At 42.2% G+C, this 27,537-nt stretch overlaps 1 protein-coding gene across 1 annotated transcript in view; it reads left to right on the forward strand.

Moving 5' to 3' along the window:
- MKS1 (MKS transition zone complex subunit 1) overlaps positions 1-27,537 on the forward strand; it is a 1,448,767-nt gene that overhangs the window by 742,150 nt on the left and 679,080 nt on the right. The window contains exon 11 of the mRNA XM_044054835.1: positions 24,080-24,142. Within this exon, the coding sequence (XP_043910770.1) occupies positions 24,080-24,142 (63 nt within the window). The remainder of the gene's footprint in view (positions 1-24,079; positions 24,143-27,537) is intronic.

The following is a 27,537-nucleotide window of genomic DNA, read 5'->3' on the forward strand; positions in this document are numbered from 1 at the left end:
CCCCCGCCTGATAAGAGGCCTAGAACAGTGTTCAGAGGCTTCAGAGTCTTCTGCGGAAGACTTGCAGGAGTATCCTACTTATTCTGATTCTGATGTGGATGATTCCACTCCTACAGCTTCTCCTCCTGAGGATTTCTCATTTTCAGAGACTCTGCATTCCATGAGGGAGCACTTTAAATGGGAAGGCCAGGATTACTCTGATTCCAGGAAAAGGCTTAGGGAATTCTTGTTTTTACCCCAGCATAGGCCCTTAGCTATTCCTCCTGTGTTGAATGTGGTGGAAGATGTTTTTGCAGAGGCTTCCCTGAACCCTGATTCTTTGCCTCCTGCTCCTGTTAAGCCTGATAGGTATTATAGGGTGCCCGAAGCTCATAAGTATTTGTTTAAGAGTCCTAGGGCGGACCCAGAAACTATTTCTCAAGGGCCTAAAGGTGTTAAAGCTTCTGTGGTTAAAAATCCTGTTCCCACTGATAAAGAGGCAAGGGCTTTGGATAGGTGGGGAAAGAAAGTGTATACTTCTTCCACTCTAGCCATGAGGCGTTGAATTGTCAGTTTCACATGCTAAAATATCAGAATTATCTCCTTTCACAATTAAAATCTAAGGTGGATGCTTTGGCGGAAGGTATTGAGTGTAAAGAGTTGCTGGATTTGGTTCATGTGTCTGAACAAGTGGGTAAGCATTCTTTGCAATGTGGTTTTGATGCTGTACAGGCCTCCTCGAGGGTGGCTGCTACTAGTTCTGTTCTTCGCAGGCATGCCTGGTTGAAGGATCAGAATTTAGCTGAGCATGTTAAGACAAGGATTTTGGATGCTCCTTTACAGTCTGATGTGTTGTTTGGATCGCCTGTGGAAGCAGTTTTAAAGAAAATGGAGGACAAAGCTAAGTCTATGCAAACTGTTAAAGAATTTTTGCAGGTGCAGCCACCGAAGTTTAGTAGAAATTGGCCTGCTAAGGGGTGGACATATCCTGCTTATGATTCCCAGTCTAGGGGTAGGTCTAGACGTGGTAGGGGCAGGGCTCAAGGTTCTTTTAGGCCTAGAACAGGGAGTTCACCTGCTCAGACTTCTGGTGAGGGCAGGGGTCAGTCCTTTCGTAAACAGACCCAATGACCTGTCTTTTCAGCTGCCAGTAGATTCTCGTCTGGCAGCTCCTTTGGGAGGAAGACTGTCCCTTTTCAAAGAAAATTGGGATTTAATTACTCAAGACAAATGGGTGTTGGATATTATTCACCACGGTTACAGATTTTATTTCCATACAATGCCCCCTTTCAAAGGCATGCCAGACGTTCCTCCTCCACAAAGAAAAGAGGCTCACAAGCAAGTTTCTCAGTTACTCCAGATGGGGCCATTCAGCCAGTCCCTGTATCAGAAAGGGGCCTAGGATTTTATTCTCGCCTGTTCCTAGTACCAAAGAAGGGGAACACGTGGAGACCAATTTTGGATTTATCTCTCCTCAACACTTTTCTGGACATTCCCAAGTTCAAGATGTTGACGTTACAACAGCTTTTACCTCTGCTGGGCAAAGATCACTGGATGGTAACTTTAGATCTCAAGGAAGCTTACCTTCATGTGCCTATAAGGCTAAGTTGCAGGAAGTATCTGCGGTTTCGAGCTGGAAATTCTCATTATCAGTTCTCTGCATTGCCCTTTGGCTTATCTACTGCGCCCAGAGTATTCACAAAGGTTCTGGCTCCAGTGATAGCTTACTTCAGGCTTCACGGAATTCAAATCTATCCTTACTTGGACGACTGCCTGATTCTGGCTCAAGAAAAGGAAGACCTTCTACAGCATCTGGAATATGTTATAGCAGTGCTAAGATGCCTAGGGTATTCTGTGAACGAAATAAAGTCCAGTCTAGTACCCTCTCAAGACATGTGCTTTCTGGGTGTGAGACTGAATACAGCAGCCCAGATGGCCTTTTTAACCCCGGACAAACAAAAGAGTCTATCACTTTACTTCCATCAACTATCTCATCAGTCCGTGCTGACTGCAAGGACAGTCCTTCAAGCATTAGGGTTCATGGCATCTTGTATTCTGGTGCTTCCCAATGCCAAACTGCATATGAGGAAGCTACAATGGTATCTCAAAAATGTATGGACACAGCACTGCCAGGATTTGGACACTGTCATTCAAATAATACCTTGCCTTCAAAAGAATTTTTGTGGTGGGCTCAGGAATGTCACCTAAACAAGGGACTCTCTGTGACCCGGCCAGAGGCGAGTCAGATTTTAACGACAGATGCCTCGGACATTGCTTGGGAGCTCATCTAAATGGAAAGTGGATACAAGACAAGTGGCCTGCCAGACTACAGCATCTACATATCAACATGAAGGAGATGTTAGCAGTTCAGTTTGCATTAATGGCTTTCAAGGAGTTACTTCTTCCAGGGCAGGTGTTGATTCTAACAGACAACACAACTGTCATGTGGTACATCAACAAGCAAGGGGGAACACATTCTTATCCTCTATGCAGGCAAGCAATGATTTTATGGGAGACTGCGCTAAGCTTGCAACTAACTCTTCAGGCAAGGTTTCTGCCGGAGCACAGAACTCCTTAGCAGATGTGTTAAGCAGACAAATCATGGATCCCCACAGTGGAAACTGGATCTTCATGTATTTCAAAATTGACAGTGTCATGGGGAACTCCAGACATAGATCTGTTCGCTTCTCCACTAAACCACCAGCTGCCACAGTATTGCACAAAGGGGTTTCATCACACAGCTTGGAAAGTGGATGCTCTGTCTTTCAGTTGGAAAAACCTTCATGTGTATGCCTTTCCTCCTCTGCCTCTTCTTCCAAAGGTACTATTAAAGGTCAGACAAGACAGGCCAAGGATGATTTTGATAGCTCCAGATTGGCCTCGGCAACACTGGTACCCACTACTACGGAGTCTGGTAAGGAAGCCTCCATGGCCTTTACCTCTGATTCCTCATCTGTTATCTCAGCAGGATGGTCATCTGCTCAATGTCAAGCTTCACTCTCTTCATCTAACAGCCTGGCATATTCTGTGTTGAAACACAGCAGGTCTCAACTTCCTCAACAAGTTTTAAATGTGATTATGGAAGCTAGAAGACCTAGTACAAGGAAAGTGTACGCAGAAAATGGAAGAGATTTTTATTTTGGAGTATAGCAAAGAATTTGCAGGTTTCTGAGCCTAATTTGAGTGTGGCTCTTCAATATCTTACTGAGTTATTGGACAAAGGTTTGTCCTTCTCTTCCATTAAGATTCATGCTGCAGCAATTTCAGCTCACTATGATTGTGACCCACCATTGTTTTCGCATCCTTTGTTCAAGCAGTTTCTTAGAGGGGCAAAGAATATAAGACCCACACGTTGAGCACCTACTCCTGCTTGGGATCTCAATTTTGTGTTGGAAAAACTTACTCTACAACCTTTTGAGCCTGCGGCTACTGCTGAATTGAAATACTTGTCATGGAAGACTGCTTTTCTGTTGGCTATTACTTCTGCAAGAAGGGTGTCTGAGTTGCAGGCCCTTATGGCAGTAGAGCCATTTTGATTTTCCATAAGGATAGGGTATCATTACGTACTAATCCTTCCTTTATGCCTAAGGTGGTTTCTAGTGTGGCTTTAAACCAAACTATTCATTTGCCTACTTTTTATGCAGACCCCCAAAATAAAGGGGAAAAGATTTTGCACACTTTAGATGTACACAGGCAATTGCGTTATTATTTAAGCAGGACTAAGGATTTCAGGCAGTCTCAGCAGTTGTTTGTTTCTTTTGCTTTGAGTTCACAGGGTAAGCCTGTGTCAAAACAAACTATTTCTAGGTGGATTGGCTTTTGCATTGCATTTTGTTATTCCCATCATGGCAAGGAGATTCCAGCTGGGATTAGGCCTCATTCCACTAGGGCTACTGCCACTTCAACAGCATTTCTAAGGGGGGGTGGCAACTAAGGATATTTTGGAAGCAGCTACTTGGAGTTCAGTGCATACTTTCTCTAAGCATTATCACCTTCCTATCTACTCTAAGTCTAGGGCTGGTTTTGCCACAGCTGTTTTGCAAGGCATGTTGTCAGCTCCTGCTTCTTTATGATTTGCCAGCCTCCCTTACCTCTGCTTTGGGATTCTACCCAATAGTAAGGACTGCAGCAATGGGGAGCGAAGAACATAGTACAGTTTTGTACCTACCATAAATGTAGATGTTCGAGGATCCCCATTGCTGCAGTCCAACCCTCCCTCCTTCACCTCTGTGTTTAGGGGTGGTTGTGTAGGTGAGGTTACATGCTTATGTTTTTGTATATATTCTTGTATATATTGTACATATTTTTGGTGCAGGTATTTTGGGCCTTGTCTTTTTAGGGTCTTCTGGCATCTGGGGCAAGAAAAGACTGAGGATATGACGTCGGTCATGCGCATTAGTACCCTGACGTACTGACGTCAGTCTAATGCGCCCTGACCGACGTCAGCCTTATACTCTGGTATTCGGGCCGACTGGACGCGGACTATACCCAATAGTAAGGACTGCAGCAATGGGGATCCTCGAACATCTACATTTATGGTAGGTACAAAACTGTACTTTTTGTGCCTTGTTCAGCACTCAAACTATTCGTCATCAGGCTATTGTCACTAAATTCTTTCGCTGTCATTCTCCATATTTCGAAATGGCTTTGATAAGCCATCCGACTACCGATATTCTGAAAAAACATAAGGATAAAGACAGACAGACCGCATAGGTCAAAAACTGCCACAAAGCTTCTGTTAAGCTAGTCGCCAGTCTGCCGGTACTCAGTGAGGCACTTTAGCAGCCCCTGAAACCCGCTTCTACAGATTCGCAGGCCTCTACTGAGACCCATTCAGAGTCCGTTATGCCACGAGATGCTTCTTTGACTATGGAATCTGCGGATGTCTCTACCTTGGTTGGGTCCGGAGCCACTGTGCAGGCACTGGTTTCTGAGGGTGTATTCAGGCCTTCTGATTTTCATATTAAACTGACTACTTTGTTTCAAACCAAAAATACCAAATTTCTCAGGCCCAGAGTTCGCACTACACCTAGGAAACTGACGACCAAAGCGCATTCAAAGGCCCACATGCCTCAGAAACAAAAGCTTAGAATGGCTGAAGATCTTATTATTTTAATTAGGGGAAGCCAGCCTTCCCTCTCAACAAGACCTAGAACTCATTTTCCTTCTGATTCTTCAGATCGAGTCTGTTGACTCTGATCCTTCTGATTACCAGGACATACCCTTATCTACCCATGAGGATTCTGATGCAGAGGATTCCATTCCCTCTGCTTCCCCACCAGAAGATTTTTCTTTTGGTGAAGACCTGCATACCTTTAGAGAGCATTTCTGCTGGGAGTGCCAGAACTACCCACAGTCCAAAAAGAGACTCAAGGAATTTTTAAACTTGCCTCAGCACAGGCCTGTAGCTAACCCTCCTGTTCTGGAAATTATAGATGATGTTTTCTTGGAATCTAGCCTTACCCCTGATACTTTGGCTCAAGCTCCCAAAAAACTGACTGGTACTACAGACTACCTGACTCCCACAAATTCCTCTTTAAGAATCCTACTGTGAATCCAGAGACCATTTCCCAGGGACCTAAAAGCATTAAGGCTACAACAGCCAAAAACCCTACCCCTTCAGACAGGGACTCTAGGGCTTTAGACAGATGGGGTAAGAAGGTATACACCTCTGCTACTCTTGCCATCAGGGCTTTAAAGTTCCAATTTCATATGTTAAAGTATCGGCAGCATATTATGGAGCTAATTAAACAGAAAATGATGTTGCTTCCTGATTGTGCAGAACATAAAGATTTACAAGAGTTAATCCATTCTGCTAACCAAGTTGGAAAACATATTTTGCAATGTGGTTTTGATGCCTTAGAAGCATCTTGCAGGGCTGCTGTCACTGGGTCTGTTCTTAAAAGGCAAGCTTGGCTTAAGGAACAAATCTTGTCAGAGCATGTCAAAGCAAAATTACTAGATGCACCTTTAAACCAAGAACGTCTGTTTGGCAATAAAGCAGAAGTTGTCCTCAAAAAGATGGAGGAAAAAGCTAAATTTATGCAAACTGTTAAAGATTTCCTACAGGTACAGCCACCTAGATTCAGTAGGCATTGGCCCCCTAAAAACTGGTCCTTTCCAGTCCCTCCCAGACCTTCTCAATCCAAACCCAGGGGCAGCAGACCACCAAGAGTACAGTCTCTGGGTATGCACAGATCTAAGCAATGGAGTGCTCCCACCTCTAAAACAGGGAATAGTAAGCCAACATCCTATGGTAAAATTTCGCAATGACTTATCCTTAACTCTTCCAAGTACTTGCACCTTTAGGAGGAAAACTTGCCCTGCATGCAAAAAACTGGGAGTACATCACCCAGGACAGATGGGTCTTGAACATTGTATCCCAGGGATACAGATTCTACTTCCACTCACTGCCCAACCCCAAGCAGATGGCCATACCTTCCCCCAAACCAGTGGGCAGAAGCCCAAAAGCAAGTACTTTATCTTCTCAGTATCAAGGCTACTCAGACTGTCCCAGCAGAGCAAAGGGGGCAAGGTTTTTACTCCAGACTGTTTCTGGTACCCAGAAAAGAAAACTCGTGGCGTCCTACCCTGGATCTGTCTATTCTCAACACCTTCCTGGTGGTTCCAAGGTTCAAAATGCTTACTCTCCAACAGCTGCTTCCTATGCTAGCCAAGGACGTCTGGCTGGCCACCCTAGACTTAAAAGAAGCATATCTGCACATCCCCATAAGGGAATCTTGCAGGAAATATCTACGTTTTAGGGCAGGCTGTATGCACTACCAGTTCTCTGCACTTCCCTTTGGCTTATCTACTGCACCCAGGCTATTCATAAAATGCCTAGCTCCAGGCATTGCATATTGCAGGCAGAGAAAAATTCAAATTTACCCATACTTGGACGATTGCCTGATTCAGGCAGACGGTCAGGAATTGCTACTCCAGCACCTGACATTTGTAAAGAGACTTCTAACTTCACAGGGGTATACCATCAACAAAAAGAAATCACATCAGGTACCCAGTCAACAGATTGTATTCTTGGGAGCAAGCTTGAACACAACTTCCCAGATGGCATTCCTCACTCCAGAGAAACAAATTTATTTGACAAACTACTTCAATCTACTGGCCACCAAAACCCAGCTATCTGCAAGAAAAATACTGCAAGCCCTAGGGTTCATGGCCCCTTGCATTCTACTAATTCCATATGCAAGACTGCATATGAGGAAACTTCAATGGTACTTAAAAGGTCTATGGTGTCAACACTCTCAGGACCTGGAAACAGTGATTCCTATCATTCCTTGCCTAAGGGCAGAGTTCCTTTGCTGGGCAGAGGCCTGCTACCACAACAAAGGACTCCCTTTCACTCAACCCCCTGCCGCCCAAACCTTAACAACAGAAACATCAGACTATGCATGGAGGAGCTCACATGGCAGGACAATGTATTCAAGGCAAATGGACCCCAAAGCAAATGCACCTGCATATCAATCAAAAAGAAATGTTAGCTGAACAGAATGCTCTGACAGCCTTCAAATGCCTTATTCTTCCAGGGCAACTATTGATAAAGACAGACAACACCACAGTTATGTGGTACATAAACAATCAGGGGGGAACCCATGCCTACCCACTCTGCAGATTATCCATGGCTCTGTGGAACACAGCCATAAGCAATCAAGTGCACCTGCAAGCTCAATTCCTGCTAGGCAAACTAAATTCACTGGCAGACGACTTAAGCAGAAATCTAATGGACCCACACGAGTGGAAACTGGAACCAAAATCATTCAAGCTTCTGACCCACAGGTGGGGGGCACCAGAGGTGGACCTCTTTGCTTCCCCTCAGAACTATCAATTGAGCAAATATTGCACCAGAACTCCCCACAGCCAAGCTTGGAAAGTGGATGCCCTGTCCTTTACATGGGAAAAACTCTCAATCTATGCCTTTCCCCCTCTGGCCCTCCTCTCGAAGTTTCTACTAAAGATCAAACAGGACAAGCCAAGGGCAATCCTGATTGCACCAGACTAGCCACGCCAGCACTGGTACCCACTTTTGTGCAGTCTGACAGTACTGCCACCATGGCACCTGCCTCAGACCCCCCCTTCCTGCTGTCCCAGCAGGAGGGCCAGATTTTGCATCCTCAGCTGCAAACCCTGAGCCTAGCAGCCTGGCTCATCCCCTGAACTCACCAGCAACCCTCAGTAAACAGGTGCTGGATGTCATTCTTGAGGCAAGGAGGCCTAGTACTAAAAAATCCCATTCAGAAAAGTGGAAAAGATGCTGTTCTTGGAGCCAGTCTCAAGGAATGGACACAACTGTGCCCAGCTCACCTCACATACTAGATTACTTAACAGAAATGCTCCACAAAGGCCTATCCTTCTCTTCAATTAAGATTCATGCCTCTGGCATCTCAGCTTATTATAATACTGAGCCACCCCCAAGAGAGCTCCCTCTCCAGCCTGGGACCTTAACTTTGTATTGGAAAAACTCACACTTCCATCCTTTGAACCCAGAGTTAAAATTCCTCTCCCAGAAAACAGCTTTACTTCTAGCCATCACTTCAGCAAGAAGAGTTTCTGAATTGCAGGCCCTTATGGCCATGAAACCCTTCATTATCTTCCATGTGGACAGGGTTTCCCTCAGGACTAACCCATCATTTATGCCCAAGGTGGTATCTAGTGTGACTTTAAACCAATCCATTAATTTGTCAACCTTTTTCCCTAATCCTTAGAATAAAGGGGAAAGGATCCTGCACTTCCTGGACGTGCACAGGCAGCTTAGTTTCTGTCTGGACAGGACTAAACATTTCAAAAAATCTGACCAGCTGCTAGTCAGCTTTGCTACAGGGGCAAGAGGGCAAGGCCATTTCAAAGCAAATCATTTTTAAATGGATAGCACAGTGCATCCATTTCTGCTACAAACACCATAGGAAACCTATCCCACAGGGGAATCGGAACACATTCCACTAGGGCTGCATCAACCTCTGCAGCATTTCTCAGGGGAAGTCCCTACCAGGGATATCCTGGAAGCTGCAACCTGGAGCTCTGTACACACCTTCACCAAGCATTACCACTTACTTATCTTTTCTAAATTCAGAGCTGGATTTGCCACAGCATTCTTACAGGGCCTGCTTGCCAGCCCTAATGCTTCCTGACTGCCACCACCCATCCTCAGCTTTGGGAATCAACCCAAATGTGATGACTGCAACTGTGAAACACGAAGAACATAGTACAGTTGTGTACACTTACCGTAAATGTAGATGTTCGAGTGTATTCACTGTTGCAGTCCTGGTTACCCACCCTTCAGCCCCCTGAATTCTCTATACTTCTACCTATTCTTCTTTGTTTGGCCATATCTTATAACATTGGTATTTACTTTCTACTGGGGGTGTTCCACACCATGTAATTGCTTCCTGTTGTGGGAGCTCCTGACATCTGGGGCAAGAAAAACGGATGTAACGGTATCGGCTGCATGTTTTATACCCCTAAAGACCTGACATCATGGAAGAAGCAACAGCATCCAACACAGAAATCCCAAGACTCTGGTATTCAGGTCGACTGAGGGCTACCTGTAGGCAGATAACCCAAATGTGATGACTGCAACAGTGAATACACTCTAACATCTACATTTATGGTATGTGTACACAACTGTACTTTGTAGCACCTATACTTTTGTTTCCCATTACAAACTGGTTGTTCAGTCAAGATCATGGGCTTCATTTAGTTCCACCATTTTATGGAACGTTTTCTCCTAGGGCTTCCCTGGGATTTTCCAGATGGAAAAGATAATATCTGATACAAAAGTCATGTACTTACCATAATGATAGATCCGTGTTGTCGTCTTCCATTCAATTCAACCAGCCCTCTCTCCTAACCCCCTCCCCAAGTTGTCATGGTTGTTAGTCAAGTGCTCCTGACTGGTCTGACAGCCTGGTTTATGAGCCACCCTGCATGGGTCCTTACCTTTTGCTATTTTGTTAACTTTACTCAGATCTGATATATTTTTCAGGGGGAGTGGTTTGGGGCAAACTTAATCTGAGGATAGAAGAGTGGAGCATTGGATCCAATTACCCACAGGCTGAACTGGACAGAAGACAACACAGATGTATTGTTATGGTAAGTACACAACTTTTGTTTTCTCCTCATTAATCTGTATGCCACAGACTGTAATTTCAGAGCCTTTATTCTGTCCTAATATTATAATATATATAATATTATATTCTTTTGAAGGCCGTATACTTGCTTTGTAAAATGTTCTGTTAATCCTTTCTAGTTTGTGTATACTAGACTTGGAGAATATACTTGCAACTCCACCATAATCAATATGTGGCCTAATAAAGGCAAAGCATAGCGGAATCATCACTTTACTGCCCTTACTACTAATTCACAAGTTATCTTTCTTAGTACTATAACATCTGTGTATAACACCAGTAGTGAGGTTACTGAAATGTAATTTTTCATCAATAGTCACACCTAGGTCCTTCATAGGTGACCCAACTGGAATAATGTTCTGATTTATTGTGTATGTAACTGTGGTTAGTTTTTTTTCCAAAATGTATCATACTAAGTTTTTGGAATTATAATCCATTATAGGTTTATCACTCATGTATACTATCTGCATACTTTTGCGGGGTGTAGTGTTCATTGATATTCCTGACCAGTGACCCAGTTTTAATATCTGCATATTTAAGTCATACAAACATCTTTAGAGAAAAGAAATGTGGACATGAACAAACTAAGTCAAAAAGGCCCCCAAACAGAACCTTGAAGCATTCTAAAGTTCATAGTTGCTTTGTCTGAATATTCATCTCTCTTATTCCAACCACATCGCTTGTATCACGCAGCCAATTCCTAACCCACAGAATAACAACTTTAATTTTCACTCTTTCCATCACCTCGGGAAAACTCCAATGTGGCTCAGGATCAAAGAAAGGCCTTTGATAAATGTAAATAAATTAGATCTGCTGTTAATGTTTTCTAGTTTGTGTATACTAGACTTGGAGAATATACTGGCAAACCCCACCGTAATCTTGCTTTAGTTACATTAGGTTCTTTGCAACGTCAAGAATAACAAAGTGTTCAGAGTGTAGTTGGTAGTATTGTAGCATAGTGGAAAGATCTCCTTCTCACAGTGCCATGGTCCAGTGTTCAGTCCTGACTCCTGTTTTTTTTTTTTTTTTTTTTTTTTTTGTCTAAAGACAGGTTTGCATATGCTACCATTGTTCTTGTGGGTACTCCAATTTCCTCCTACAAACATGCTTGCTGATAAATACAGTACATTTATGTTATATGTCCCTGTTCTCTTGTGGCCCACCCAGGCTGTGTCTGAAAAGGGTCGGGCCAACCCACGTAACTGTTTAACAAATGTTAAAATAAAAGCCAAATAAAAAGAGAGAGAGATTTGATGAGAGTTAGAAATGCTGATATGGGAGTAAATGGAGCATCTTTCCTTAGACCATTGAAGGCACCACCACTGGAGAATACAAGATTAATAATGTAATTAAGAAGAACAGGAAAGGTAAAATTATTGCAGGCATGTACAATGCTGGAATGGAGCCCAGCTGCAATGAGGTCTGCAAATGGTGAAAATTTTATGTAAGAGCTTTTTTAACAATCTTACTAAGCACAGTATGATTTCTGAAGTGAAGAGGAAATTCTAACCCAGAGGGTGAATCAGAAATTATTTAAGAGTCATAGGGCTGGTGTTTTCATTGACTAGTGTGTATATGAGGAGAAATGTTTTAAATGCCTCTGACAGCATTCTAGAATCGGAGCATGTCCTGCCCCGTTCCAGGATCAGAGCACGCACTGCCCCATTCCAGGATCAGAGCACGCACTGCCCCGTTCCAGGATCAGAGCACGCACTGCCCCGTTCCAGGATCAGAGCACGCACTGCCCCGTTCCAGGATCAGAGCACGCACTGCCCCGTTCCAGGATCAGAGCACGCACTGCCCCGTTCCAGGATCAGAGCACGCACTGCCCCGTTCCAGGATCAGAGCACGCACTGCCCCGTTCCAGGATCAGAGCACGCACTGCCCCGTTCAGGATCAGAGCACGCACTGCCCCGTTCCAGGATCAGAGCACGCACTGCCCCGTTCCAGGATCAGAGCACGCACTGCCCCGTTCCAGGATCAGAGCACGCACTGCCCCATTTTGAACTATGGACGTAGAATCACCTTTCTGCTAAGATGGGAAGTTTATCTTCAGAAGCTGTTTGGGTCTTTGAAAAGCTGATACATGGGCGATACTAAAGAAAGAAGCCTTACAGGATGTGAATAATCTTTTTCATAGATTCTGCACCTTAGTATATTCCTAGTTCGGCAATGATTTTAAATTCAGTCAGCTCCTTCTTGCATACTGTCATCAGTCTGAGCAGGTCACCTCACTTTCTCATAGACCAGGCATATGAATGCTGCATTGGAACTACTTTATTTTATAAGTGCTAAAAATGTCTGTACTGTAAACTGTCTTTTGTATTTCATTTGGGACTGTATGTCATGGGTGAGATACCCAAAATGTTTCCCAATCTCCTCATGATAAGGAAAGTATTTGTCTTACACGAGAAGTAAATTGATAAAGGTAGATGTGGTGAATTGTACAGTTAAACTCATATGGATTATGCAAGATGTTATAGCTGGCTTAGAAAAGTTGCAGGTAGACGGGTTAGCTCTAATTCTGGAAAATGAGCTAAATAAGTTAATAAAATCTAGTTTATTATTTTATTTATATAAAGAGAGATAATTAAGGAATGATGTGATCACATTGAAGTGGGAGTTTTGTAACTGAAGATAGCTCTGTTGTGACCATAATTTAAAGAAGTTTTGTTTGTTCTATAGGTCAGGCTGTGTCACTTTTTTGAGAGAAAACAAAGAATTTTCTTTTGATACGTGGGTAGCATTCCATTTGGAACAGATGGCTGTTTCTGAAGCCCTTTAAGAAAGAACTTTAAAATTGCAACAATTAGATGTCCTTCAAGGATGCATCTGCAGTCCTAACATATGGGTTGTCCTGCCTCAGGCAGCCCTTCGGTCGGCCGGATTCCAAAGTCTGGGTCTGGCCTCGGCTGATGTCGCACTTCACCCAACATCATAGCTGCTGTGGTATAAAGGCATCAGCCGACGCCATTTTCCTCAGTCTTTCTTGCCGCGCGGTGCCCGAAGCAGAAGCTGTTCGCAAGTGCCGGTCGGTCAGATCCAGAGATTTCTACTACCGAAGACTTCTAAAAAGCTAAGTACCCCGTTGGGGACTCTTTCTTGCCTCAGCCGATGTCAGACAAAGTAAATAATTGTTTAACTTGTGGGAAACAAATACCTCATAAGGATTTCCACTCTTACTGCCTTCCTTGTTTAGGCCTGGACCACGACGTATCACCTTGTTTAGCCTGTGCTTCCTTCAACCGACGGACGCTTAGACGTCGGTCGGAGTTTGCAGAGGAGTTTTTTGGTCCCGCTTTTGCATACAAAATGCCGTCGGAGACTCCGACTACACAATTAGCTAAAAAGCGCAAGGAAAAGGACCGACACTCGCGGTCCGCGGTTTCGGCTGAAACCACGGTTAGGCCAACCGTGAGTGTCTCGGTTTCAGCTGAAACAGAGTCCTCGGTTCTTCCTTCGGCCGAAAGCAGGCCTCCGATAGCCGAGGCTTCACAGAGCATGGTTGAATCGGCTACTGAAATTGCCCCTACAGAAGCAAGCACCCAGGATTTGTCAGATTCTATTCCTTTAGACATATCTACCCCTGCACGTGGGGCTGCTAGACCCCCTGCATCTATGACTATCAAGGCTTTTTCCAGGGCTAAAGCAGCTAAATCTTCTAAGGCCTTACCTGCTAAAACTCCCTCACACAGGCCTACCTCTAGTTCTCAAATGCTCAGCCTGGCTGAGGATCTCATTTCTTTGATCAGGGGATCCCAACCTCACCCAGACAGGGCCTCTCAACCCCCTCCAGATAAGAGGCCTAGGACTGAACCCCCGGAACCTGTTTCTACAGACTATTCCTCGGATGACTCGGATATCTCAGACCCTCAGGAAGGCCCATATTCTCCTTATGAGGATTCTGATGCAGAAGACTCCATTCCTTCTGCCTCTCCTCCTGAAGAATTTTCTTTTGGGGAAACCTTACATGCTATGAGGGAACACTTTCAATGGCAGGGCCAGGATTTTTCAGATTCAAGGAAAAGGCTAAGGACTTTCTTACACTTACCACAGCATAGGCCTTTAGCCATTCCTCCAGTACTAGCAGAAATTGGCCTTCGAAGAATTGGTCCTTTCCAGACACCTCCAGAGCACAGAGAGGCAGAAATAGATGCCCAAGAGGCAGAGGTCAATCCAGGGGTGCCTACAGGGGACGTCAGTGGCAACCTACGAACCAGAGAAGTACTGCCACGGATTCAACTACAACCACTTCCACAGGGCAGACACAATGACTTGGCTCTGATTCCGCCTACCAGGGAACAACTGGAAGCACCCTTGGGCGGAAAACTAGCTTTATTTTCCAACAACTGGCATTACATTACAGGAGGCAAATGGACTTTACAAACAATAGACAAAGGCTACAGGTTTCACTTCCACACTCTACCAAAAAAGACAGGAATGCCAAACCTACCACCAAGCCAAAAAACAGACGCTCTAAGACAAATCAACAACTTGCTAAGGATGAGAGCTATAGAAAAGGTACCGCCTATGGAACAAGGCCAAGGATTTTACTCCAGGCTTTTCCTTGTACCAAGAAAAGAAAATCAATGGAGACCTATTCTCGACTTGTCCGCTCTGAACACATACCTCATTGTTCCAAAATTCAAAATGCTGACCCTCCAGCAACTTCTTCCCATGCTGGGCAAGGAGTCTTGGCTGGTGACTCTAGATCTCAAGGAAGCATACCTGCACGTCCCTATATGACCAGATTGCAGAAGACACCTCAGATTTCTTGCAGGATCAGAGCATTATCAATTCTCAGCATTGCCCTTTGGCTTATCTGCTGCGCCCAGAGTATTCACGAAATGCCTGGCATCAGTAATTGCTCATTGCAGGCTTCAGGGAATTCAAATTTACCCATACCTGGAGGACTGCCTAATACAAGCGGACAACAAGGCAAAATTAACAAAAGATTTGGAAAAGGTCATACAACTGTTGCAAGCCTTGGGATACACAGTCAACATGCAAAAATCAAGACTAGTACCATCCCAAAGGATAACATTCTTGGGTGCAGAACTGGATACATCAACTCAGATGGCTTTTCTCACAGAAGAAAAACAAAAGCAACTACCAGTATATTTCATGACATTAACAACACAAACTCAGCTTACTGCAAGGAAAGTCCTGCAAGCCCTGGGTTACATGGCATCCTGCATAATATTGATTCCGCATGCCAGGCTGCATATGAGAAAGTTGCAATGGTACCTAAGGAATGTATGGTCTCAACACAAGCAGTCTAGAAGCCCCGATTCCAATAATTCCATGCCTGAAGCAAGAATTCCAGTGGTGGGCTCAGGCCTGTCAGTTGAACAGAGGACTGCCTTTCCACAAACCTCATCCAATCCAGACCATCACCACGGACGCCTCAGACCTAGGCTGGGGGGCACACATGGTGGACAAGTGCATACAAGGCCTATGGATCCAAGACCAGCTGAATCTACACATAAATCTAAAAGAGATGCTGGCAGTGAAACATGCAATCCAGGCATTTCGACCATTCCTTCAACAAGGTCTCCTGCTGATAAGGACGGACAATACCACAGTCATGTGGTACATCAACAAACAGGGAGGTACACACTCGTACCCTCTATGCCGGATGGCAATGGACCTGTGGAATGTGGCCCTGAATCTCAACATTCAACTTCAGGCCAGATTTGTACCAGGAAAAGAAAATTCACTAGCAGACACCTTAAGCAGAACTACCACGGATGCTCACGAATGGATGCTGCATCCAAATATCTTCAAAACCATAACAAAGAAATGGGGACTACCAGAGATGGACCTGTTCGCCTCCCCACACAACCACCAATTGAAGAAATTCTGCACAAGAGCATACCACCCACTTGCTTGGAGGGTGGACTCCCTTTCCTTCAGCTGGAAAAACCTGACAGCATATGCATTCCCACCTCTTCCTTTGATGTACAAAGTCCTACTGAAGATCAAAGAGGATCAGCCAAGGGTAATCCTGATAGCTCCAGACTGGCCGAGGCAACATTGGTACCCGCTACTGAGAAGCATGTCTCGGACACACGCATGGCCTCTACCTCTATGTCCCATATTTCTAACACAGAACAATTACAAGATCCTACATCCAAACTTGAAAACACTGCAGCTAGCTGCTTGGAATATTGCATAAAACAAAATAACCCAGATTTATCTCAGAGGGTTAAGGACGTTATCCTGGAGGCTCGCAGACCCTCCACAAGGAAAACTTATTCAGCCAAATGGAAAAGATATCTCATTTGGAGTGCAGCAAAGGGAAAAAATGTCTCATTGGCAAACATAGCACACATCCTGGAATACTTAGCAGAACTGTTCCACAATGGCCTGTCCTACTCCTCCATTAAGATTCATGCATCAGCAATCTCAGCAGAATACAACATGGATCCTCCTGTCTTCTCTCATCCTCTACTCAGTTCTTGAGAGGAATCAAAAACGTAAACCCTCCAAGGAAACCACCTTTACCTACATGGGATCTCAACTTTGTGCTGGAAAAGTTGACACTCCCCCCTTTTGAACCAGCAGCAACAGTAGATTTGCAGTTCTTGTCTTGGAAAACTGCTTTCCTGCTAGCAATCACTTCAGCAAGAAGGGTATCTGAATTACAGGCATTAATGGCAGTACAGCCCTTCCTTATCTTCCATCAGGATAGAGTGTCTCTGAGAACCAACCCTACCTTTATGCCAAAAGTGGTCTCTAGAGTATCATTGAACCAAGTGGTTCATTTACCTACATTCTTCCCCAACCCACAGAACAAGGGGGAAAGACTGCTACATACCTTGGATGTGCACAGACAATTACGCTACTATCTGGACAGAACTAAGACCAACAGAAAAACTGACCAACTTCTGGTAGCATATGCAACAGGAATGCAAGGAAAAGCAATTTCAAAACAGACAATCTCAAAATGGATAGGAAATTGCATCCGATTTTGCTACTCTTTTCATGGAAAGACAACTCCTGAAAATATCAGACCTCATTCCACAAGAGCTACAGCCACCACTACAGCTTTCCTACGAGTGGCTACCAAAGACATTTTAGAAGCTGCTACTTGGAGCTCCGTGCATACATTTGCCAAGCATTATACCCTCCCTTTATACTCCAGATCCCGAGCAGGTTTTGCAACTGCTGTGTTGCAAGGGATCTTGACTACACCATCTATATCTTAGTGCCTCCTCCCCCAGTTTGGCTATGGTATTCTACCCGTATGTTAGGACTGCAGATGCATCCTTGAAGGACATAGTACAGTTTTGTACCTACCATAAATGTAGATGTCCGATAGGTATGCATCTGCAGTCAGGATTACCCACCCTCCTTCCCCTCTGTGGTATTCCTAGGGTATCTATCCCTCTTTTAGCTAGCTGGGGGAAATTATTATGGTGTATTTGTTTTGTATATATGTATATATATATATAATTTTGCTCTCTACTGTTTGGAATTATTTGCATTTATCCAAATTTAGCCTTCCTAGAGGGCACCTGGCATCTGGGGCAAGAAACACTGAGGAAAATGGCGTCGGCTGATGCCTTTATACCACAGCAGCTATGACGTCGGGTGAAGTGCGACATCAGCCGAGGCCAGACCCAGACTTTGGAATCCGGCCGACCGAAGGGCTGCCTGAGGCAGGACAACCCATATGTTAGGACTGCAGATGCATACCTATCGGACATCTACATTTATGGTAGGTACAAAACTGTACTTTTCTCAGCTGCAGCCCATTCAGGATAAGTGAAAGACAACCATTTCATTTGCAGATGTCGGTAGTGTGTTGACAATAATATGTAGGTATGGAGTTTCTGCCAATATACTTTGGGTAGACAGAGTATTTTTGTGTTTGAAGCAAGTGCATGATTCAGGAGTTTTAAGAGGCAGGACTAAAGTGTAAGTTTCTTGAAGGGGTAAAAAGGAAATAGAGCTTGATAAAGCAATTTCCATAGTTAACAGTTATCTGGACCACTTAGCAAATGAGAACTGATGGCTGTTATGTTATTCTGAAATGTTCATTCATGTTACTAAAAGTGACTGAATAACTTTAAATTTCTACCTTTCCTCCTTATTATTCATTTTCTTGGCATAGCTGGGCCAAGGAAGGGAAAGCCACAGCTGTTTTCATACTTGATAGACCTTAGTTAGGTATGCAGCACTTCCTAGGTGTTGACTTCCCAATGAAGCCATTATCTTCATCTTTCAGGTATCTGGTTGGCAGAAGTAGTCAAGAGTAAATAATGAAGATGTTTACCTAAAACAGAAACATAATCCTAGCCTTGATTTGCTCGTCTTCTTTGACTTGTATTTATATTGCCAGTTATTTAAAATGCAGTCTTGGATAATTAGATAAACTGAATTACTATTTAGTAAGAATAATTGTTTTACTTCAGAGCTGGGGTTATATCATTGGTTCCTAACTTTTGAATTTCAGAACCAGTGAGAACATCTCAGTCAATTATGAAATATTGTTCACTTCAGTTTCCTTAATTATGGAATATCCCTTGATGGGATATGGGTTATAGTATGATTTACTGTTGGATGTAACACATTCAAGACATACCTCTCAACCATACCAAATTCCTCAGTATTTCTGGTTTTGAGGGCAAAATGATGGGGTGCCAAGAATTTCTGAGTGGCCCCTTCAATTCCTCTTTTTTTTTACAGTTTTAAGTTATGGCAATTGGCGACGTCATCACACAGCGTATCAGTGTGACTGCACGCTCCCTAATGATTTCTTAACAGTTTACTGAACAAACATAGCCATAGGTGTAGCTGAATAAGTGAGAGAGCATAAATACAGCAGCTCACGAAAGTGTGACATGAGGATTGTACATGTGCACATAACAAAGAGAGGGGGAAGGATTGGCTTCTCTTTTGTGTGTATGGCAAATTCAGCAGCTCGTGGTGTGCACACAACACAGCTTGTAGAGGATGTGAATGAACAGCAGCAAGGGAGCATGCAGCACCAATAAAGGGCTAATGAGCCCCTTGTAATTCATTGGCACAGGTGTGATAACAGTGATATACAAATTTGGAAATTGGTCTGGCCATGGTTTTCAGCACAATACAACAGATCAGTCAGTTTGTGTTATAAATTCTAAATAATGCAGTTAAAGAGGGAAGCTACTTTGTATAAGGTTGATAACCATCACTGACCTGTTACATTTTGGCACCGTTCGTTATCCAGTTGAGGACCAAACTTGCAGCATTAGTTAAACAGCTGTCCGTTTGAGGGGGCTTAAATCCATTGGCTGGATGGGGGGGGGGGGTGGTACTGCAGCTAGGGAGATGTTAACCATCCATTAGTGTGAAGGGGACATTTGGCACTTTTCTGTTACATGGGAAGGGATAACACGACTGCCTGTATCCGTTAACAAGAAGGTGGTGAAAAGCAGGAATTTTAGTAGTCCTCTTTGCAGTACAGACTGTTTTTATGTTTGTAGTTTTTAAATATATACTAGCCTCATGTTATTCTTCTAACTTGCAGAAGTGTGTGGTTTCTGTTTGTGCTGCTTAAAAAAAAAAAAAAAAAAAACTTGATGGCTTTGCTTGGCTTCTGGTGTCTTGCTGTATTATCTGTCTTGGTGACGTATAAGAGGGCATGCTGGTTTTCTATTATCCTGCTTATCCTTAGTCTCTTGCTCTATATTTACTATATAAACTCCTTGCTCTTCCTGTACCTCTTCTCTTTTTATCTACACCTTATGTGATGTTGCAGTCCTCATTGTGCTTGCCCTAATTCTTTGCATTTTAAAGATCATATTTCTTAGAAATATAATGGGTGGAGCGGCTGGAGGCCACATCAGTTGGATTTTACACTGTGTTAAGTTTCCCACAGAAGTTGTAACTGTTGGAAGCATTTGATTAAGAAAGTAGAAATAACCACTGCTAGACTTGTAAAAAATAACCAAGGTGTCCAACGAGATAAAAGCTCAACTCCGGTGCCACTTTCCAAGCGATTTATTGATACAGGCGAAATACCAAAGTAGATAAAACCAATGTAACCAGATAAACGCTCTTTCCACTACAATGCGTTTTCGTCCTTACACCAGTCAGGACTTCATCAGATAACAGTAAAACATTTATTAAAAAAACCTTAAATACCCTTTCTCATTTAAAATAAACCTATCAGGTTCAGTGCATTCCACAACGTCAAATCAAGTTTATACATTCATTAAACATGTAAAATATCAGTATAAAGTATGTAAACCTTGTTAACTAATAAATATGATACAAATTTGAAAAAGTCTTTACTTCTACTGTTAGTGCTTATTATTTAAAACAATTCCAAGTATGTATATGTATTAAAAAACTTTTATGCTTTAAAATTACTATAAAAACTAGCATTGTATTCTAATAACTTGGAAGACATAGTAAAATGTGGTTAGGGCTGCCCTCCAGTGGCTTGACAAATTATTGTTAGTAATTCAAACCTCTGCAGCTCTTAATTTTAATATTGGGGTTAAGGAAATATGCTCATTTAGTCCTGGTAATCTTGTGGCATCCAACTTAATTTGCCACCATAGTTCTCTATAACACAACCATTCTTCCCATAAACCCCCTCTCAGTTCTTTTTTAACCTGTTCTATTACGAAGAATTGAAATTTTCCACTTTCACATTGTTTAAGATGTTTATATAATGCATTAGTCTCTATGGACTTCAAAATTTCATATGCATGTTCATATATTCTCCTCCTCAGAACTCGTTCGGTTTTACCTATGTAAAATGAACTGCATTTTAAGCATTGGGCTAAATATATCACCCCTCTAGTTTCACAATTGTAATAATCATTACTCATAATTGTTGTATTTCTACTAGGAATGTTAACCTCGTCCTTGTTAATCATAAATTCACATTGATTGCAGTGACCACATTTAAAGCTTCCTTTCTTCCTACGTCCATCTATTGTTATCCTCCCCTTACTATTTGTATTAGTATTAGAGTGAGATTCCAAGATTTTTTTGATATTCCATGAGTTTTTATAAACCACTTTGGGAATTGATTTTTTAATGTTTTCTATGTCAGTCAATATTGAAAATCTAGCCCATTCTTTCTGGAATATTTTTGCCATTCTAATGTTTGGCATATTATATTCCATAATCAGTGATTTCTCATAGATATCTCTATTTCCAATATCTCTCTGTATAGTTTGTAGTCCGTTGTTCAGTATTTGCTTCCCCTTAATAGGTTCGAATTTAGATGTCCTACCATGTTCAACCTCACTTCTGATCTCATTAATAAAATCCTTGGGGTACCCTTTTTCTCCAAACATTTTCTCTAATAAATTGCACTCATGAATGAAGTCATAATCAAGACACGTCATTCGACTTCCCCTCACGAATTGTCCTTTGACAATATTCTTTTTACAGTGGGGGGGATGTGCACTAGTAAAATGGAGAAAAGAATTACAAAAGGTATCTTTCCTGTAAATTTTGGTTTCAAAATCATTTTCTGTTTTGTAAACCTCTATGTCCAAGTACTGCAATCTTTCTCTAGAGGTGGCATACGTGAATTTCGAAACTTGGTGGTATTGTTTAAATATTGCGTGAATGCATAAAATCTGTCCATACCACCTGTCCAGAAAATCACTATGTCGTCCAAAAAGCGACGGTACAATGCAGTTCATTTTACATAGGTAAAACCGAACGAGTTCTGAGGAGGAGAATATATGAACATGCATATGAAATTTTGAAGTCCATAGAGACTAATGCATTATATAAACACCTTAAACGATGTGAAAGTGGAAAATTTCAATTCTTCGTAATAGAACAGGTTAAAAAAGAACTGAGAGGGTGTTTATGGGAAGAATGGTTGTGTTATAGAGAACTATGGTGGCAAATTAAGTTGGATGCCACAAGATTACCAGGACTAAATGAGCATATTTCCTTAACCCCAATATTAAAATTAAGAGCTGCAGAGGTTTGAATTACTAACAATAATTTGTCAAGCCACTGGAGGGCAGCCCTAACCACATTTTACTATGTCTTCCAAGTTATTAGAATACAATGCTAGTTTTTATAGCAATTTTAAAGCATAAAAGTTTTTTAATACATATACATACTTGAAATTGTTTTAAATAATAAGCACTAACAGTAGAAGTAAAGACTTTTTCAAATTTGTATCATATTTATTAGTTAACAAGGTTTACATACTTTAGACTGATATTTTACATGTTTAATGAATGTATAAACTTGATTTGACGTTGTGGAATGCACTGAACCTGATAGGTTTATTTTAAATGAGAAAGGGTATTTAAGGTTTTTTTAATAAATGTTTTACTGTTATCTGATGAATTCCTGACTGGTGTAAGGACGAAAACGCATTGTAGTGGAAAGAGCATTTATCTGGTTACATTGGTTTTATCTACTTTGGTATTTCGCCTGTATCAATAAATCGCTTGGAAAGTAGCACCGGAGTTGAGCTTTTATCTTGTTGGACACCTTGGTTATTTTTTACAAGCATTTGATTAAAGTATTCAGTGGAAAGTGAGGGCGTCAAGTTATGGAGTCAAGAGCGAGGGCTGTTTGCAGCTCACCTCTTTTAATTGTCTCCTCCAGGAGATATAACTTGCTGAAATACCTGGGAAAACTCAACATGATTGAATATAAATCTTTCATCTTCTCAGAGGGGCAGCACCCCAGAAATTTTATATACCAGCTCCACAGCTTCTCATTATGTGAAGAAATTAATCTCACAAAAAAGAAAAATTGTGAGCGGGAAAATTCTGTAAGCCATCTGTTCTTGCAGTTAACACTTAACAGGCAAGTGAGCAGAAAAAAAGCAATTCTGTTGTTGAGATGATCTTGAGTAAGTGTTTCTTGCTTATTGTGCCCTTGTTTGTAACTAATGGGATTTAGCCCTTACTTTGTAATTGGTGTTAAGAACTATTCAAAATAAAAATACGTCTGCAGTATTTTAAAAACAAAAGCAACCTCCTGTCTCTTACCAGCATTCAAAATAAAGACACTGCAGAATACCTGCTGAAGTTTAAAAACAAACCAAACAAATCTGGATTACCAAGCTATCCCCCTTGCACATTCCCAGCTGGTATTTGTGTTTCCTTCTCATTAGTGCTGCAGTTGTGTATCTGAAGAGCATACCTTACTTGTTCCAAATGCACCCACAACTGTTAACACAAAAGCAAAACAGAGTGTTAAGAAGAAATTATATGCCAGGCTATTAATGGTTTCAAGCATTTGGAACAGTTGCTACAGGAGAAGTGGAGTTGTATTCATGTCCAATTGTCAGATATAGTGATTCAAACCAGTGTCTATAAGATTATAGTTCTGCACAACTAATGAAGTAGAGTGCAGTGCATACTTTCGTGAAGGAGGGGATGTAAGGAAGAAAATACAGAAAATTGTTTGCGCCAGGAAATGGATGTGGGTGAGTTGAGAGTTTGACTTGGGTCTAAACCTTTATTTTTATATAAACATTGAGTGAAGGCATACCTCTCCTCAATCTCTGAGCAAGAAATCTGGACAAAGCCAAAAATAATGGTAGGACAAAGGCCCAAAAATAGGGACATATTTTAAATATTGCTCCTGTAAACTCCGATAGTTGCTAGGATAACAGGTTTTGCATTATGTATTTTCTGAAAGATATGAAGTCTGGAATTCAGATGTTATTAATATTTAGTGACTTCAGTCTTAATGTTGGTAATGGTATCCCACAATTCCTTTAGAGTGGGTGAGGTTACATTATTGTGTGTGCAAATTTTATGCTAATCAGTGCCCTGTTTTTTGGCCAGTTGTACCTACTTTTCATGGGCCTTTGTCCAGATTTTTGATGTTTCCAGATTGAGAGGTATTATTCAAGAGGATGTGGTGTATATGTCATTTGTGTCAACTTTCTCCATTAGTATTGATATATAATCGTAATTTTTCACAAGCAGTGCTAACTGACATTTTATTAATTATTTTATTTTTAGTTTCAGCACAAGGTTATGAATACAACAACCTCTACATCCACTTCTTCCTAGAGCTTCCTGAGTGTAAGTAGTTCATTAAATTGAAAACTGCAGCGTGTGTATTAGATCTACCAGGTCATTTTGGTGGATTGCTTAAATCTCTTGTGGAGAATGTTTGAACTTCTTTCTGTTCCATTAACTTTCATTGTTAAGATTATCTTCCATAATTTCTGTTTTTATTTGGTGGGAAGTGCACCTGCTGCCTTTTTAGAATACAAGCACATGCTCTCAATTTTGTCTGTAAGAATGTATTTATACTTTGAGGTCTTATTGTGGCCCTCTAGGGTTATTTTCAATGCTTCTTGCCAATAAGAACCATTTTTTGCTTGATACAGTTTCAAGAAATGTTATTCATTGTAGTCCTAATGTAATGCAGAAAAATGTGTCCTCTGTGCCTTCTAAAGTCGCTTACATTTGATGATTTTTTATAATTGTTATTGATAAATATTGTATAATTTTTACCATGGTGTTTGTTAGCTTTGGTGCTTTTTTTCTTTGCAGGTTGCTTTTGAGTTAAGTGGTTTCTCCTCTATTGAATTTGGTTATTGTGAGTGACCATTTACCCTAAAATAATATCATTTAAAGTGTTTGTTTTGCTTGGAAGAGAAAGTTATTCAGATTCCTTTGCAGGATTTAACAATTACATTAAACTTCGAAGACAAAAAATGTGTTTGAACTCATTTAAGAAGATTTTCCTTGTTTGGTCAAGGGGTAGTTTCTTTACTCACTAGTGGGAGTAGGGAGTACTGAGCTGCCTGTTTGTCCTCAGAGGAGTGGTTTAAGGCAGTAACTTGTAGTTTATTGGCCATTTTGGGTCATTTCCTGTCTTTTCCAGCCCCCTGCTATAAAGCACGCTTTGGCGGGCTTTTCTGGCTATAGAGAACTCAGCACAGCTCCTCGTGGTGTCCAGCAGAGTTCCTAGAGCAGCAGAGACCAGAAAAGACAAACTTTCCAGATTCTAAGTATTTTTTTCTGCATTTTAGACTTTTTAAGCCTTTCGATTGCTATTTCTGTCTGTTTTATTCTGTTATTACCTGTTTTTACTGTTTTTAATAGCTTGAATTGTTTGTTGCACTTGCTTGTTTAAGTTTTGCTTAAAAGTTAAACAACAGGCTAATACACTCAAGTGTACTAGCTTTTGATAGCAATTAGTCGAAAAACACAGCATTTATTGTATTTTCTGCCTATCAGAAAAAAAAACTTGAAAAAAAAAAAAATACTCTTGTTTTCTATACTTTCCTAATAGTTTGTTCCAGTGATCAGATTTGCTGATCCCTGGGCTTTGTCTTGGTTCCTGTGTTTCTCCATTTTCCTTGTTTGGTCAAGGGGTAGTTTCTTTACTCACTAGTGGGAGTAGGGAGTACTGAGCTGCCTGTTTGTCCTCAGAGGAGTGGTTTAAGGCAGTAACTTGTAGTTTATTGGCCATTTTGGGTCATTTCCTGTCTTTTCCAGCCCCCTGCTATAAAGCACGCTTTAGCGCGGAGTTGCCACCGTTGCACACTAGGGCAGCGTCGGTTAAGCAGGTTTAAACTATTCGGGCTACCTAAAGTCCACTCTTCAAATTTTCCCTTAAAACTACCTTCCTCGAACTATACTACTGATCTAATCAGCGTATCCTATAACTAAAAAGATCATCTCTACTTGACTTCAAGTAGACTATTCTCTATCTGTTAAACCTAGCACTTGCTCCTACAGTACTTATTACCTTGATACGGCACTCTTATAGATAGCACCCCAAAAAGACAACCCCCCATTTCTCGGTCACCCACGTCCCCCGGAATCTCTTTTAAAGTTTTTTTGTCTAGTCCTTCTAGCATGTCGAGGGATCAGTTGCTAGTGTCCTCTCCTGCTCAGCTGGTGAACCTGGGAATATTGAGGCAATGTTACAATTGCCTCATGTACACAGACAACCCTCTCCTCCTCCCACAAAACACAAATACATGCGAGAGATGCAACTATACGGCCAAACTGGAGGCTGAGCTCTCTCAACATAGGACTGGCAAGACCAGTCAGGAGGAGAAGGTTACCACACACACTATAGACCCAGTCTCACATAGTACCATCACAACCTCAAATCATACACATAAACACACAAAGACATACTCAGAGGCTCTGATCAAAAATCTACCAAAACAGCAGAGGCCACCAAAGCAGACACCCAAACAACCACCACCTCAGAACACAACACCTGCAACACATAGACCTCACAGTCAGAGTGTCAAACAGTCACAGCCCTTAAGGCCAAACACAATGCCAGACACACTAGTCATTGGTGACTCCATAGTCAGACACACTGGCGTCCCGCTCACCAGACTGAGTAAGGAGAAGGTCACAGTAAGCTGCCTGTCGGGCGCTAGAATCCGCCACATAACGCAAGCACTCAGGTCTCTCAACAGCAGGTACAAATCGACTCAGTCATTGTCCACGCTGGTGTAAAGCGACCTGAGACGTACCTCCTTGGACTACATGAAAAGAGACATTGAGGAGCTCTCTGATTATGTAGCCCAGGCAGGTATGACCCTGACCTTGAGCAGTATCCTACCTTCACCAAGAATGATGCCACAATACAGAGATAAGATGATCAGCTATAACAATTGGCTTAAACTCTGGTGTCATTCAAAGGGGATCCAATGTCTGTCTGCCTGGGATGACATGCTGGACAAGTCACGCTGCTTCGCAAGGGACGGCTTGCACCTGTCACCCTGGGATTCCGGATATTGGCAAAGGCTCTTGCCACCCCATAGTGCCTTTTTAGGCAAGGCTCAGATTCTAAACCTACCACCCTAGAACACAAAAAAGGAAAAAAACTAAGGGTAATGCTGCTCAATGCCAGAAGTCTAAATCTCAAAATGCACGCACTCGAGGCCCTTCTCAGTATGGAGAACATCAATGTCTGTGATGTGACAGAAACCTGGTTCAAGGCTCCTGAGAGCACCCCAGCACTATCATGTTTTACCTCATATCATGCGTTCCGGCCCCAAAACCCGGACAATACCAAGAAAGGAGGGGGGGTATCCATATTCATCAAGGACACCCACACCTCAAGACTGGTGTCAACGCATGATGCATCGGAGACCATCCAGGTGCAATTAACCATAGGCAAGACTGCTCTGCAAATTGTAGCATGTTACAGGCCACCCTCACAAACTCAGGAACCTCACATGGCCTTCCTGAAAACACTAGAGGGGATAAATGTATCACCAAACACCATCATACTAGGTGACTTCAATTACCCTAATATAGACTGGGAACACTACTCAAGCCCAAACACCCTAGCCCAAAAGTTCCTGGAATTCATAAACTCAAATGCCATGGAACAACTAGTCACCATCCCCACAAGAGGAGAAAACATACTTGATCTCATCACGAACATGGGAGCACAATGTTCAACACCGGAAGTATACCCCTCACTGGTGAGA

Source organism: Protopterus annectens, chromosome 13.part0 (genome assembly GCF_019279795.1).
Source record: "Protopterus annectens isolate FY-2018-M chromosome 13.part0, PAN1.0, whole genome shotgun sequence".
Lineage (NCBI taxonomy): Eukaryota > Metazoa > Chordata > Ceratodontiformes > Protopteridae > Protopterus > Protopterus annectens.